Source organism: Amblyomma americanum, chromosome 4 (genome assembly GCF_052857255.1).
Source record: "Amblyomma americanum isolate KBUSLIRL-KWMA chromosome 4, ASM5285725v1, whole genome shotgun sequence".
Lineage (NCBI taxonomy): Eukaryota > Metazoa > Arthropoda > Arachnida > Ixodida > Ixodidae > Amblyomma > Amblyomma americanum.
The window spans coordinates 58,072,677-58,089,248 of NC_135500.1; the positions used below are offsets into that span (position 1 = coordinate 58,072,677).

Here is a 16,572-nt window from a genome sequence, read left to right on the forward strand (position 1 = left end):
TACATTACAACTCTGTGTTTATAGCCATTTACATTTCTAGAACTTGTGCATTTGCTTGTACTGACACTTATTTACAGACATAAGCAATATGCATTGTAGCGCAACCACATTTATACGCTTGAGGAGGACAAAGCATCTCGTGCGCGAGCGGAACAGGGAACGAAACAAAGCACACCTAACGCCCGTCTGGACAACCAGTTCGTACGCTCTCGTGTGTTTGATCGCCCTCTCCTGCGGCCTGAAGAGACAACGACGGTAAAATAAACGCTGATGCTGCGCCGAAGAAACGCTGCCTTCTGGTTCGGCCTTTACGGTGACTGCGCCTGAAGACGTGCTCAAGGGGACTTGATTTCGATTTTGTCTGCCTCCTTTCCTTTGTTAGGATTCAGGTAGCGTGACTGGGCCGGAGAAGAGACGAGGACGATCGGAGGGAGAAAACTTGGAAAACTTTATACAAGGACTATTTACAGTATGCACAAGCACGGGCAACTGAGAGTGCTTCTCAGTAAAGAGAGCTTCTTAGGAGTCAGGAGCCTCTGATACCTCTCAAGAAAGGGGCTCTCTTCTGGCATCAAACCAGCAGCTCCTTAAATACTCTTCGTATTCCCCAGATCCCTAGCTGGGGAATACAGTTCGAAGAATGATGTCCAATCACACGATGGCACTGATGGTACCACCCACGGCAGGGCGGTCCTGACGCTTCTTCGCAGCTCGGTCGAGGGAAAGGGAAGAGGACCCGGTCACGTTGTCGTCCCCGCGGCTTCCAGGTGGCCGCGCACGTGCGTCCGGAGTGCAGCTGCATGACACAGGAATGCAGGCTGTCTCCCCGCAGGTGTCGAAAGATCCTGCACTGGTGACCGGAACACGGAGGCTCTGTCGCAGGTGCGGCACTCGGACAATTGTTCAAATCCAGCGTGACTGAAGGGGACCACACTGATACCGCACTTCGTCGTGGCGAGGACCGGAACGAATACGCTTATGGTCGTCGCTGGCATTCCTGTTGAACACATGGGGGCGCTATCGTCGCTGCTTCCGGCATTCCTGTTCGAACACGTGGGGACGCTATTGTCATCGTTCCCTCTGGCAGTCCTGCAGTCACATCTCCCCCAGAGGGCTCACCCACCCTCGCGGTGGTCTTCGGGGAATCCTCCCCATGCCCCACTTCGCCGAATTCCACAGCAGGAAGGAAGCGCGAGCACAACACCTTCAAGCGCTTTTTAAGTTTTGCATCGTTTTATTAGCGCCTGGTTGTAGTCGAGACCAGGCAGAACGTCCCAAATGCTTCGCCATCAGCTGCTGTGCCGTCCATTTGCGTCTGGAACTCTTTTCGCTTCTTAAAAAATCGTAGCTGCAGTCTGCCACGCACAGAGAAAATCTTTTATCTAGTTGTCTTAATGATGACAGCTTACTTAGCTTGAAAAAAGTAGAGCTACGACTTGAAAGCTACATGACTTGGAAGCTTCATGACTGCCCCTGCTGGACGTTCTCTGCAATCGCATCCGTGGTTTCCTGTCTGTCCGCCTTATCAGTGTCGTTATAATAAGTGATAGATTAAACTTCTGCTTATAGTTGGCACAGCGAACTTGGTAGATGTTGTGAATGGGCACTCGGATAAAACGGGAAACAATAATTTTCTCTACATTTAAACCTTGCGCATGTATGCTGGTCCTTGTGGACAGCCCAGAGGCTTTGGAAGCTCGGCGCTTTATGCAAATTTCCTGCAAACATTCGCGTCTGCTGGTTTGGCAACTTTATTCCGCGGCGGCCATGTATCTTCCAAGCCCGGCGGTGCGGGAAATAATAATAATTGGTTTTGGGGAAAGGAAATGGCGGAGTATCTGGCTCATATATCGGCGGACACCTGAACCGCGCCTTAAGGGAAGGGACAAAGGAGGGACTAAAATAAGAGGAAGAAAAAGGTGCCGTAGTGGAGGGCTCCGGAATAATTTCGACCACCTGGGGACCTTTAACGTGCACTGACATCGCACAGCACACGGGCGCCTTTGCGTTTTGCCTCATAAAAACGCAGCCGCCGCTGTCGGGTTCCGCCCCGCCGCGGTGGCTCAGTGGTTAGGGCGCTCGACTACTGATCCGGAGTTCCCGGGTTCGACCCCGACCGCGGCGGCTGCGTTTTTATGGAGGAAAAACGCTAAGGCGCCCGTGTGCGTGCGATGTCAGCGCACGTTAAAGATCCCCAGGTGGTCGAAATTATTCCGGAGCCCTCCACTACGGCACCTATTCTTCCTTTCTTTCACTCCCTCCTTTATCCCTTCCCTTACGGCGCGGTTCAGGTGTCCAAAGATATGAGACAGATACTGCGCCATTTCCTTTCCCCAAAAACCAATTATTATTATTATTATTATTATTATTATTATTATTATTATTATTATTATTATTATTATTATTATTATTATTATTGTCGGGTTCGAACTCGGGAACTCCGGATCAGTAGCCGAGCGCTCTAACCACTGAACCACCGCGGCGGCAGCGGCGCGGGGAAAAGAAAGCGGTGCTCTGAAATCTTATCCAGCCGCCGAGACGCGGAGAATGAGCGGTGACGGTGGCGAATCCGTTCTTGGTCCCCCAACAGTTGTCTCCCACCTTCTTCCAACTTGTGTAGCACAGTGGCTCCGCCTGTCGATGCTGAATGGCGGCGGCTGCGCTGCCGCGAGCATTGTGTGCGCGCCGACAGCTATCGACTGGCTGAGCGGAGTTCGATTGGCCGCCGGCTCGATCTGTTCAGGGGTGATTTGGGGGGACACTGTGCCGTTGCGTTGTTTCCGACCGGCACTCATTATACTGGACGACGCTTGCCGAATGATCGAATGCAGTCAGTCGTCGTCCGCGAGGAGGCGCTGTCCCTCGTTGTGCGGGGGCCGTTCAATGAGGTCAGCTTCCCGGGCTTGCATGCAGGCTCGTTACCAAGCGATGGAACAGAAAGGCAGCACGTCGAAATCGAAAAATTGGAGTGCGCTCTTTAAACCACGGCGCCCTGTATATAGTCCGAACCGGCGCCGCGCTGCACTGGTCTCGGCGTGTCGTCGCAGAATAGTGAAGGCAGCTGTCGAGACCAGCGGCGCATTGCCTATAACCTTCAAATGCTCTTGGGAGACAGCCGCAAGTCGGATGGCGCGACGTCATGGCTGTCAGGTGGGTAGGGAGGCAAAATTTGGCGTAACTGCATGCACTTCCTTCCGCGCGGCTTGCGTGGGGCCGAGCTTTGTGTTGAATGATTGCACCTTTCTGAACGCCAACTCCACGCGGACATGCCACCCTGATTAACGGTTACGGTGTGTTAGCACAGGTGGTCGAAATTTCCGGAGTCCTTCACTACGGCTTCTCTCATAGCCTGAGTCGCTTTGGGACGTTAAACGCCCATCAAGTAAAATAAAACCATGTTGGAGGCAAAGCACCGCACCTGAAGGTAGTGGACGGCCATCGCTTCTCCGGGTCATGGCTTGCACTCCTTGGGACTACGCGTAGCTGGTATGTGTGCACTTCGTAGCCTGTCGTAATTATTAGCCGAATAATCATGTATACGGTAGCGGCATAGCATGGAAAAAATCATCTCTCTCTGTGTCGTAAATTTTGCTATCATATGCGCAGCCCGCCTTGCTTGGTGTTGTAAGCTGACTAGGAACACAGCTGGGCTTCGACATAACCGCAGCGCGAAAAAGGAACTCAAAGAACGGAAAACACTCACGACACGGACAATCGCTGCCCGTGTCGTGAGTGTTTTTCCCTTTTTTGTGTTCGTCCTTTTTCGCGCTGCAGTTATGTCGAAGCTAAGCAGCCAACTTGCCCAACAGCTCGTCTTATTAAAACACAGCTGGGCCGCACACTTCCTTGGACGCAAGGTCGTCGTTGGTGGCGCGATTCATTGCTTAGAGCCGCATTTCGACTACACCTGTGGTCATCCTCTGCTTAATGCGACCATCCCCATCAATCATTTGCTCAGCGCGCGCCAGCAGCCCTGGAGGGGAGGCATGTAGGTAGTGCGTCCACTGCGCTGTCAGCTTTTGTGGTCCGCATCAGTGTGTACCTCCCAACCCTGTTGACGTAAACGCAGGCTCACTTGTAAGCGGCGTTCATTTGACGGTTGGTATATAAGGACAGGAAAACACTAATACGTTAACGGTGCGGTCATGCATAGTCCGCAATTATGAGACAACTAGTTTGACGCCACTGTAGCCGCCTGCGTAGCAAATTCCAGACTATGAATCGAATTGTGAGCGCTTTGAATTTCATCCTCTGTTCAGATTGTTACAGCCCATGAGGCAGAACTTTGTTGAGCGCTCCTTGTAAGGAACAACAATAATAAAAAAGGCACTGCAACGGGAACGCGGCCGTCAACTGCAGGCTTTGCCGCGTAATCGACTCGCAGGCTGCTCTGCTGACTGTACGCATTCCGCTGTGCTGCATCGGTGCGTGACCTTTGCACGGACACGCTGTTGTCCCTCGACGGCCGGTGCACGTTCGCGCCCGTGCGCTTTGTTATGATCCTCTGCACATGGTCCCCTGGGGCAAACAAACTGAAATCGCAGCGATTTCCGCTTCTCCGGTGTATGCGTCTCTGTGTCCAGTGTTACGGAATGGCGTGCAGTGGTCTGGGCCATTCAAGGAGCCCGCGGAGCTTGAGCAGTGGCGCACACCTGAGCTCTGGAAAAGCTCCGACTTGTCGCCCGTTTTTTGAGCGCAGTGGCTGCATATACCGACGATGGGGTATCCAGTCCCAGAGAGTCATCGGGTTAACTTCTGCCGTCTGGAAGAGCCCGAGTTCCTGCCCCATGCACATCATCTGGGGTGGGAGTTCTCTCCGAGGCTTTGTGCGCGGCGCACGCAAGGTGCCTCGTCTGCAGTTTATTTACAATAGTCACCCTTTACACCTATTCTTGGAAAATAACCCCATCGGCGCTTGTCCCGTAGGTTTGGCGCTCAGCACAAAGTGCGAAACGCGCGGCCATTGCAAATACGTCGAGGCGTGCCATTTCACCTTTGTTTTTCAGTATGTGGCATGCATGCAGGATGTCACGTCCAAAGCTCCAGGATGTGTTTTCGCCAGTCGGGGTTCTTTAGCGTGCACATCGCGTAGTACACGGGCGTCTTTAGCATTTAGCTTGCATCGAATTATGGCCACCGCTGCCGGGATTCCATCCGCGGCCCTCAGCAGCCCAACGGCAAAGCCATAGTGAATCGCCGCGGCGGGTTTTGTTTACTTTCGGTTGTTATATACTTAACCCGCTCTTTTGGAGCGAAAGCTGTCCTCCTTCCGTACAGAGCTGAAGGTCATGAAATTTGACCTTCAAACCAAAAGGAGCGGATGATTGGCGTTGACGTCATGCCACGTGACTCGCACCGGCTCGCCACAGCTGCGCGCTTTGAACCTCGCAACTATCGAATCACGTGACTCGCTGCGCCTCGCCGCAGCTACGTATATGACGGCATTCTCGAAACTGCCGGAAATCGCCTGACGCGCCGTTCGCTTTGTAAAATCGTGTGGCGTGTGCTTACCTCACACAGAGCCATGGATGAGCAACGTGCCGGATTGGACGACGTGTCGTCGCCGTCCAAGACAAACCATTGATATGCAATAAAATTTAATCTAAGCTAAACCATGTCTAATCATGCTGAACAGAGCTTTCGCTCGCCCTACTAGGCTTAGCCGGGTTGAACCACAGCTATTTTTTTTTCGGATGTCGCGCGTTGTCTTTCGTCTCGTAATACTACTCCGGGGCAAGGAGCGGTAGCTGTCGTCTATACTTTTTCTCTTCCCTCGAAATCCGGATAATGTATTGTGCAGGTTCGTGTTCTATTCCGTCTGGTCTGCGCCTGAAGTCAGGATCTCAAGGGCTCGGTTTGAACGTTTAACATTGCTACGTGACGACAAGCCGATGAAGACAGAACATGAAGGATGCATGGTGATGGCATGATTTTAATGGAGCTGACGGCCTGGCGTGAGCGCCGGGCTCCTGCCCGCGCCACTGCATGCACAGGTCGTCGTATTCTAGTCCGTCACAATACAATTTGTAACTATACGAGTTTTCACTCATGCACCACCCAACTCAAGACGTTCCCATCGGCGAGCCAGCCACCCTTCACAGGACCACGACCAGCTCGCGGCGACGCTTCCCGGGAATGGAACCAAACGTAACTGTTTCCCGCCGGTGAACGCGTCGTAGCGCTATAGCGTGGTTGGTTATCAGGAAGTGAAAGGCGCGGTAGCTGGCTCACTTCTCGGTGGACACCTCAACTGCGCCGTGTGGGATGGAAGGTGGGACTGAAAGAAAAAAAAATGTATTAGCCCAGCTAATCCGCAGGATATACAAAGCGAAAAGCGAGATTGAGGTCTCCATTGACCAACGGAGTCGGTTTTGCGCCTTTCATTTCGTGAAAATGAACGGAGTTTGCAAAGTTGTCAACGCCAATGAACGCTATGAACGCTGTCGACTCACTTGTTTTGTTTGGTTTTTGATCCTTTTGCCGCCGTTTAGCAAGGCGTGCCTCTCGTGATTCTGGCGTTTCAGCCGCTTGTCTAGCCTTGCACTTTTCATATCTTCGCTGATTTTGAGCAAACTCCCACGCTACCACTTCTGGGTCTTCTTCTCCTCCTTCCATGGCGAAAGGTCAGACGGCTGCGGCAGCAGCGGCCACCTGCGCTCCGCCTGATGGCACTCGGTTTAACGGTCAGACGACGGAGTCAACGCGTGGTGGCTACGACGGCTGCGGCAGCAGTGACCACCTGCGCTCCGCGTGACGTCACTCGGTTTCGCGCATGCGCAGCTGTGGCAACTCTGTAGTGTGGCTCACGCGAAGCCCGGTGTTGACGAGCCTAGTGAAGCTTTTCGCTTAAACATGGAGACGGACTGCGGCAGAAGCGTGCGTGTTGTGCGCTGCACGGAGAGCGGCTGCCGACCTCCTCGAGGACAGGCGCACTCGGGGACAGCGTGGACCAGGAGCTCTCCATCCCGGGGGGTCGGCCTGTTCGGCAGAGAGGAGGGTGGCTCACTTTCGCCCCCATTGTCGCCCCCGCCTTTGCCTCGCCGATCGAGTGGAGAGAGCAATTGGTGCGCCAGGTTCGCCTTTGCTCGCAGCGCACCCTTCCATGCGGGCGTAGTTCACGTTTAGCGGTGTTTCAGCGTACGGTCTTGTACGGTTGAGCTCGAGCACACGTATTTTGTGAGCATACCGCGCGAGAGACGTTTGTGGCCATTTTTATGCTTCGTCGCTTTTTTTTTTTGCCCGGACTTGTAGTTTTTCGGCTTTGTCGAAGCTTCCGTATAGCTCTGCGAGATTTCCTCCTTCCTTCGGGGGTGGCGCAGGGCTTCCTGTGATGGCTTATGCAACTGCACTCCTGCCCGTTTACGTAGCCTTTCAGACGCTTTCCATGAGACGGAATTCGCACACCTCGAACTGTGTATAGCCTCGCGTCGGTATAAGGTCTTTTCCTTTCCAGAAGCAGTTCGGTCGGCTGCGTGTCCGGTATCGGTGTACCCTGACGGTGGTCAGTAATGGATATCCCGTTTTCCTGTCATTTCCTCGAGCTGTTTTCTGTAAGCGCCGTTGACCTATACGCTTTTGGCTGAACTGCACGTGGTATGTTATGCCGACAAGTCGAAAGTGCCGATTAGTTGTGCTGCGAAGCAGGGACCGCAGTCAAAACTGTTGTACGCGATGGTTTGTAATGGATGAGGGCATATTCGGACATGCATGCATACATACATACATACATACATACATACATACATACATACATACATACATACATACATACATACATACATACATACATACATACATACATACATACATACATACATACATACATACATACATACATACATACATACATACATACATACATACATACATACATACATACATACATACATACATACATACATACATACATACATACATACATACATATTTTATTTTCCACAAACAAGTGGAAGGAGGCAGAGGGAAAAGCCTTGCATTTGCGGCTTGAGAAATAAGTGTACACAACAGCAGAGTTGGGCAATAGCAAAGATGCAATGTCGCATTTTTTTTTGCAAGGACAGAAGGAAAAGAGCACTATATGGCATCAGACAATAAAATAAGCATAAATAAGTTTCAATAGAGCACTGTTTTTGGACACCTGGAAAGGTTTTTTTTTTCAAAAATAAAACTGTAATGTAATTGAGCATGAAGATAGACCTTTGTGTTCATTCACATCCCTTTCCTTCTCCTTAGGGGCAGAATGAAGTGAGCCGTTCCTGTCCCGGGTGGTCCTAGCTGTCATTTGCTTCAGTCTGGTGCCGCAAAGTGGCGTACCTTATTTCTTGACCCACTTTTTTTTTTACACGCCTGCCCACAGGCGCCGGTCCATCGTTTGATGCAGATCTGTGGCCTCCAGACAATGACCACGCTCGTTTTCCGGCGTGTGGCCGCTATTATTTCGCTCTGGCGATGTTGTCCGCTGGTATGGCATAGTTCTTCTTACTTTAACCCTTTCTAAATTCTGCAAGGTTATTCCGCAGTCAGTTTAAAGTGGAACGGAACCGCAGTATGTTCGCTCGTGGTCAGTACACCGGTTGTCTGGAGGCACTTTTTGAACCTGTCACTCGCAATGGTGGACTCGTGTATGTGCTACACAGTCTTCTTTCGGACGCTCTCGGTCACTGGGAGCTTTGCATGGGGCTTGTAGTATTTGCTGAACCCGTCGTACTTACTCGAGTGGTCCTTCACTCCCTTCCCTTTTTCGAGCTCGGCGAGGTGCTGGACGTGTGGGCTTCGCTGCCTCGAGCATCTCAGCCAAGTTTCACGGTCTTACGCGGCGCGTAGGTGAATGAGTTTCAGCGTATTTGGCAGACACTCTCCAGCGCCTGCAGAAGAAAAGTTTGCGACCGACGCATCCTCTCAGCACTACAGAACCATACGGGTCCGAAACTTGGAAATGCTTGAAATTAGGTTAGCTACGACGCAGCGAGCTGTGGAAATGAAAATTTTGGGAGTGGTGATACGAGAGGCAGAAAGAGAGCAGTTAACGCCTATTAGAGAAGAAAGACGCCTTTAGCATACCATGTACTGTCAGCGGAGTACCGGAATCAATGAATGAATGAAGGAATGAATTCTTTATTGTCCACCGAGAAGGAGCCCCCAAATCCCCGGTCCCGGCACGCAGGCCTGGGACGCGGGTAGGGGGTGCTCCGCAGACTTCACGGCCAGGCGGATGGCTTGCTGCTGGATGGCGGGGTCCTCGCTCCGCAGCAAAACTTCCCAGGCTTCACTACTGTTGATCTTTAAGCCGGCGCCCGGGGAATCGGCGCATTTCCAAGTTATGTTATGAAGAGGGCCCCTTTCACCGCAATTTTTACATTTTGAATCTTTTTCATCCGCGGTCTGTGTCAGGTAGACACAGACTGGGCAGATGTAATTTCCAGCTTGTAACCGCCTCCAAATGTGCGCCTCATTATTGCAGAGAGACCTGTCTGGGGGTGGAAACATCCTATATGCAATTTTTAGCGTTCGGTAAGTTCGTGGCATGTAATGATGCAATCTTTCATTCCCTTGCATCCGGGCTGTTCTACGGCCGCTCGGTAGTAGAGATCTCGAGCGAGTGCGTGTGCAGGCTCCCTCGTTGCCGGGGACTGATTCGTGCGCAGGTATCCATGTAATGGACATTTTTCGATCAATTAGGCTTGTTGAGAGGATGCGTTTGGCTTCATCCGAAATTCTACTTTGCCAAATGGCTGCTAGCCTGCCCACCACTAAGGCGCGCGCGCTGATCGGTCCCGATGCGGCAGGTGTGCGCGCAGCTGCAGGGTGCCTGGCGCAATCTGGCGGCCTCAGGGCGATCTGCGCATGCGCGCTGACGGTGCATGGGCTCCCGGTACTCCGGTGACAGTAACGGTAGCACTGTACGCGCTGTGCCAAATATGTCTATTGGTATGCCGCAAATCAAGCGAAGGGATGGACTTGGAAGAATGCTGTGAGGCACGAAAGGGGCACGTGGTGGTAGTCGGAGCAGTGGGCTGACCGAGGGCGAATGTGGCAGTGAACTTGTGCCCACACACACACAAAAGAAAAACAAAGCATCTTGGCGTCCGTGATAATGCCATCGCTCGACGGCGTGACAATGTGTCCGTCGTTCTAGGCCGTGATCATTTTAGAGATGGCAGAGGACATTCGAGACAAGGCGCCTAAAACACCGGCGACAATCGCATGGCCATGATTGTATCGTTCCAGGGTGCTTTGGTCGCATCTCGCGTATGGCACACAATATGATCAGAGCGCAGTGAGAGGTAAAGAACACGGAATGAAGCAAACGTAATTCAATGCTTCGCGGCGTGAGGGCAGATTCCAGAGGAAGGAAGACGGTGGCTGGTGGGGGGAGGCATCGCGCAGTTGGGGCATATTGGGCGGCGGGCTCAGAGCAGGGCTGTATAGCTGCATGGTGGTCACTGGAGAGGCATTTGCCCTGCGGTGGACGTAAGCCAGCTGATACCGATGTAGCGCAACAGTAAGCTATAGGTCTCCTCCCTTTTTACAGCAACAACTCTGTCGAGGCATATACGACACTGCAGAAGTCTGGCGTTTTGCGCGACCTACGTAGGTTTCCATGGCAGGATGTTGAATTATCTGGGCGACTTGTTATCAAACCGCGCATTCCAAGTGCGGCTAGGAACAGCACTTTGTGGGTGTTTTATCAGGCAAAATGCGGTACCGTGAAGCATGTATCTTGAGCGTAACGCTGTTCGTAGTTGGGCTCAATTCCTTGGCTAGAAGAATGCGAAAGTCCACCATGTATAACCCAAGGCCAGGCAGGTCCTAACACCGCGGCCCGGCCAGCACCGAACAGCTGCGTACACATCTAACCTTGTGTCTGGCGCATGATAACCTTTGTGTCAATCACAATCATGACGTAATACTGCAGCCGGCTCTGAGAAGATGGGAGGTGCGTTAAGCGGCGCGACGGTGGCGCGGAGTCTCGGGTGTAGAGAAAACTGACAAGCCGAGTTGATTGGAAGGACAAAACACGGGGGAAAATATCCTTCGGAATGACACGCGTATCGGAGTGCACCGCGTGGTCTCCTATATAGGCGTTCTCGTCACTGGTGAATAGACGGTCCCTTGAAGAACTCTGTTTCTTTGACGGTTATCTAGAGTCCCACATCGCTCAGTGCTTGGCGCACTCTGGCGATATAATTTACGGAGTGCTTCCGCTTGGTTCTGATATCTGTCTTCGGTGCGTACGCAACTTCCCGAAAAAAATACCGTTACCGTACCTTTTTAAAGGCGACCGTCAGTGACGACCGTGAGGGTCCATATGAGTGTCCCTAATAATAATAATAATAATAATAATAATAATAAAATTTGTATTTCCTCATTCCAGTACAAATGCGGGCCTGCCAAAGCCTTAGAAGGCTTGAGTGGCAGTGCACGGCAGCAGACAGCATGCAATTCACACACCGAGCAAAGAAGTTACCAAACAAACAAACAAACTAGTCATATATTCTATCAGGGCCACCTTAATATGCGCTCCTTGTGAAATAAGCGTGAATAATACGCTTCCTGATGTCACCCGGTCCAGCTACGTACAGAGTTCCTCTCAAGTTTCTTTCGCATGCATCTCAGCGAGGACGGCGGAGTTCAACGTGGTGCGGTTTGCCTACGCCCTTGGCCAGGCGTGTCAGTTACGTCGCTGTGTACGGTCGGCTGTGCGCGATAATGTGCCGCCGTATCCTAGTCCGCCACTTGGCATAAATGATCAACGGCGCCCCGCGTGGCCGCGTTGCTCCTCGCCCCTTGTGATCCCGTCTTTGTTGCGCGCTTCGCAGATGCGCCTGTCGGGTGGAGGTCATGCTCCTTGCGCGGGGGTGTGCGCTCGGTGTGGGCCGCCGCTGGGCGACCGAGCGGTGCCCCCCGAGGAATATGGAACACCGACGAACCGGAACAGCGCGGTGCTGGTCCGCCTTTCTTCGCTCACGTTCTGCTGTCTTGCTGCGAAGGGTTAACTGCCCCGGCGCACTTTTCAGCAACCGGTTTCGCGTGGATGTCGCCTAAGCGTCAAGTGGGCTCTCGTTCCATTCTGTCCGGCACAGCACGCGCTCCTCGCCTGTGCGTGCGTGGTCACTTGACTCTTGTGGTCACTCCTCGCCACTTCCGTGCCTATCGGGCGTGCTGTCGCAGTCCCACTTGCTCTCGAAGACGGGTCGCGTGTTGCGTGGACATCATGCAGCACTGGGTGCATACGTGCTAAGCGACCCCAAACCTGTGTACACCGTCTGCTCAACTTTTGAACGGTCGGCTTTGATGGAGTCCTGTTGCGGACAGACCAAGTCCTGTTCCTAGTGTGTGTGCGTCCGCACCTTTCCAATCAGTCTGTCCGCTCGAACGTAGTGTTGCTTTTGGTTTGAAAAAAGTTTTTGGAGGAAAGGAAATGACGCAGTAACAGTCTCTCATATCGTTGGACACCTGACCCGCGCCGTGAGGAAAGGGGGAAAGGAGGCAGTGAAAGAAGAAAGGAAGGAAGAGGTGGCATAGTGCAGGGCTCAGGAATAATTCATCCACCTGGGGATCTTTAACTTGCACTGACTTCGCACAGCACACGGCCGCCTTTTGCGTCTCGCCTCCATCGAAACGCGGCCGCCGCGGTCGGGTTTGAATCCGGGTACTCCGGCTCAATCGACGAGCGTCTTAACCACTGAGCCACCGTGCACGGCGGGTCTGCTTTTGCTGGCTGAACACGGTGTGGCTCTGGATGTCGTGCGACTGCTGTGCGTTGAATGTCGCGAGTACGTGGCAGCTGGAGAGACCGCTCTAAGTATTTAAGGGTTATGATCTGCCGCGTGAATAATCTTAACGGCGGCCAGCATTTGTTTTCTTGTACTTGCAACGAACTTCCCGGTGGCACACTGGCTATACACTCACTCCCTCCTCCCGGTTTGATGCGCAAATTGTGTCGCAGCCGTCCTCGCTGCAGTTCCTGGTCCGAGGGACGGCCTTGAAGACAGCGATGTGGCTCCCTGTTGTGGAATAGGCCCGCTTATATGGAATGCGGGCGTAATTTCTTTAACCTTGTTTAACTGGAGCTGTGGCTGTTCGAGTACACTTTCTCGGAGTGCCTGCTACTCGCCGTCTCCGACCTTTGGGCCCGTGGTGGGCGGTGGCCACTTCGCATCTCCTCCGGCACACACGCTGTGGACAGGAACATCGTGTTATCCACGCAGCAAGAACGGCGTCCGTGACGCACTGCATGTGAATGCAGATGCAGTCCGAAGTGCACGCCTTTCCAGCCAGGAAGCGACACACTTCCGACGGCCGCGTCGCGCAGCAGAAATGGCCCGTCTATAAGGAAGACTCCCCAGCTGCGTGCCACGCGGATGCGGCGCTGCGGCCAGCTCGTTCGTGCCACGACATCCTGACACCACGAGGCGCTCCGCTGCGTCGGTCGGCGGTGCGCGCGGACATTTCGTGCGCGGGCAGGTCGTGCGCGGCATGTCCCCCCAGTCTTGTGCCTCGAACTGCTCCGCAGGGGACGGGGCCGCGCGTCCGGACAGAGTGTCCGCAAGGGACGCGCGACAGACGGCGCTCACGCAGGAGTGCCCTTCCACCGTAACGCGCGTCAAGAAGAGTGGCACCGTTGGGCCACGGCGGGATTGCGGAGGGCGCACTGCTTCTCGCACGACGCGTCGCCGTCTCGAAAGGATTCTGCGGCCCGGGACACGCGCTCCCGCTGGCCGGCCCGGATTCCGCGAAAACCCGGGCGCGCGGCAGCTGTGTGCCGTCGCGGCGCGATTTACGATGCGCCCATTGTGCCGCGCGCGGAAGTTCGCTGGGCGCCACAGATGTCGCGGCGACGGCGCCGTCAACACCGGCGGGTAGGCGGTGGGCATGGATGCGCCGCGGCCGCTGCTCAAGCGGCGGGCGTCTTCGTCGGCCAACAACGACGCCCGCGCGCCCCGCGCCGAGGCGTTCCTCGTGGTGCGTGGGGGCGACCTGCTCGCGTCGGCGGCGGAGGACCTCCCGCGCTCCGTGTCTCTACCCTCCTGGGTGCCACTCGGCGCCTCATCGTCCCGCCGCCGCTCGCGCGACTCCGGAGTCGTCCGCGCTCGGCCGCAGCAGCAGCAGGAGGACGCCGTGCTCGCAGCCGCGGCGGCCGGCATGGCGGCGGCCAGGGCGGCCGGAAGGACCCCGTACGTGCCCGTCGCCTCCAACGGCCAGGTAGGGCCCGGCTCCGCGCGTGTCCCTGTCTCGGGTGTTCCGGCCACCCGAGGGTTCTGCTGCACTTCCAGGAAAGAAAGTCGGCTGGCAGGCAGCCGACGAAGGCACGTGACGTGTGCGGCGCTTCCAAGATGTATATATATGCGTGTGCGGCCCGCTCTTGGCTCGTTTTGCTTCCTTACAGCGGTCAGCTCGGGGCCGTTTGTTCGCGCTCATCTTGTGTTTAGTGACGCGTCTTATTTGCTGAGCACTTGGAAACTTTCGCCGCTGCAGCACTCACCCGTCGTCATGCATCGTCGCTGGTCGGTTTGATCCATCCGGGCTCTATAGTGTATACTGGTGCCGTTCTTGTGCCCACTGCAGAATGATACACAAATTTTATCTCAGAAAAAGAAAAGAGCAAGTAGAGGTAGAGGCCCAAGGTTATTTAGCAGTTTGCTGGTGGTTACGGCAGGAGGAATCGGTTTTCGGGTTAAGGAAATGGCGCAGTATCTGTCTCACTGTATCGGCGGACACCTGAACCGCGCCGTAAGGGAAGGGATAAAGGAGGGAGTGAAATAAGAAAGAAAGAGAGAGATGCCGTAGTGGAGAGCTCCGGAATAATTTCGAGCACCTGGGGATCTTTAACGTGCACTGACGTCACACAGCACACGGGCGCCTTAACGTTTCGCCTCCATCGAAACGCGGCCGCAGTGGTCGGGCTGGAACCCGGGAACTCCGGATCAGTAGCCGAGCGACCCGGAGTTCCCGGGTTCGAACCCCGACCGCGGCGGCCGCGTTTCGATGGCAGGAGTCGTAGTTTAAGATTTGACCGAGCTTTTTTTTTTCCTCAGCCTATATAACTGTAGTTCTATGATATATGCTGTCTCGAAGTTCGCCGTCGTGTTTCTGTGGCTTCACTCTCGGCGACTATCGTCACACCTGTTCTGTAGCAATCCACTTTATGGTTAATCCTGCATAACGGACTAGCTTCATACTGTTGCCAAGGGAGCAGACGCGTACAGAAAACTGATGAAAGCATGTATGGTCACTTTACAGCATCGGCCCTGCCTAGAACATAAGTTTTTGCCTTTTGTTGGAATGTCGCAAAGATTGTTGCAGTAAGCTCAGTTCGAGTGGCGTCCATACGGATTATTCCTCTGGGAATTGCTCTACAAGAGGCACTTGGAGTTTTCCATTGTGCTTTGCTTATCTCGGACATATCTCGCTGCTCATTTAGTTGTTCTTAAGGACGTGCCATATTATTACGGATATACCAGGCACGCTTTTCTGGTCATTACTCCGTAGTCGCCGTTGCAGCACGCCTGTCGAATAAGAAAGCTATGTGGCGTCACCACTCCGTCATCACGTGATCACCGATGACAAAAGGAACTGTGCTGCCTTCGCATAATAGGCGAAGACGACTTGCCATATTCGTAGAGTCTTCTGCTGTGGGCGGCCCATCTCACGGGAATTCTAAAAGAAAATGAGGGGGGGGGGGGGGGGGGGGTATTAACCTTCGCAAGTCTGGGAGTGTGAAATGTCCCACACTTTGGCTACGAGGAAATCCCTTAGTTTCTCTCGTAGCCTGTAAGCTTTCGCTTGCGGCTATATACGTGCATCCGCGATGAAGTTCTCATTGGAAACTCCGAGCAAAAGAAGTTTAAAGAATATTTTACAGTGAGGTATTCCAAGGGGGACTGGGGCAAACCCCACCTTTCGACGAAACCCCGTAGGAATGCGTGCGATTGTGTGCGGTATCTTGGCTGAAGCCCGCTGGACTCCACCTTCGATTACGTTTAGTGCTTCCGAAGTTCCGCGGTACTTCGCGCACCGCTCGCAGTTAAATCGGTCGGCGACCTTCCCAACTCGGCGGAAGGCCATTCGTGCCAACCCCGCATCCTTCCGCCGTGGCCCGGCGAAATCGCTGCTTCCGCGCCTTCTTTCCCGGCTGACCTCCTCCTCTGTGCCGTCCGCGAGCAATCGATCACGCGGTTGCATGGGTAGATGAATAGCGGGGCCGCCCGCATGGAGGGCCGAGCTGAGCCCAGATACGAGCGCGTGGTTGGTGTCCACCTGATCACTCTGTTTACAAAACGCTTGCTGGGCTCTTTGGTTCGGCATTAGCATAAACAATGGGTCTGCATTCGGATGCAACTCTAAAACGCAGCTTCCCCGAAAAGGATGTCATGGTAGACAGTGGCGTCGCGCGTTTGTCATCACATCTGCGCTGATCGCCTAGCGTGGTATCAGAGGTGACTGGCAGATGCCTCTGTCAGATGGGATTAGCCGTGACGTCATGACTATCGGTCGTAGCCATTGGATGGAGGCCTCCTTTAAAGGGTATTTGCCGTTATGCTCTTGAGTTGTATCCCACTATCGTGCATT

At 53.9% G+C, this 16,572-nt stretch overlaps 1 protein-coding gene across 2 annotated transcripts in view; it reads left to right on the forward strand.

Moving 5' to 3' along the window:
- The first annotated feature begins 13,836 nt into the window (after positions 1 to 13,836).
- LOC144127973 (tetraspanin-9-like) overlaps positions 13,837 to 16,572 on the forward strand; it is a 52,425-nt gene continuing 49,689 nt past the window's right edge. Inside the window, exon 1 of one of the 2 annotated variants that reach the window (XM_077660999.1) lies at positions 13,837 to 14,205. In XM_077660999.1, coding sequence (XP_077517125.1) covers positions 13,876 to 14,205 — 330 coding nt within the window. In that variant the 5' untranslated portion in view covers positions 13,837 to 13,875. The remainder of the gene's footprint in view (positions 14,206 to 16,572) is intronic. The other variant, XM_077661000.1, reaches the window with a different exon arrangement.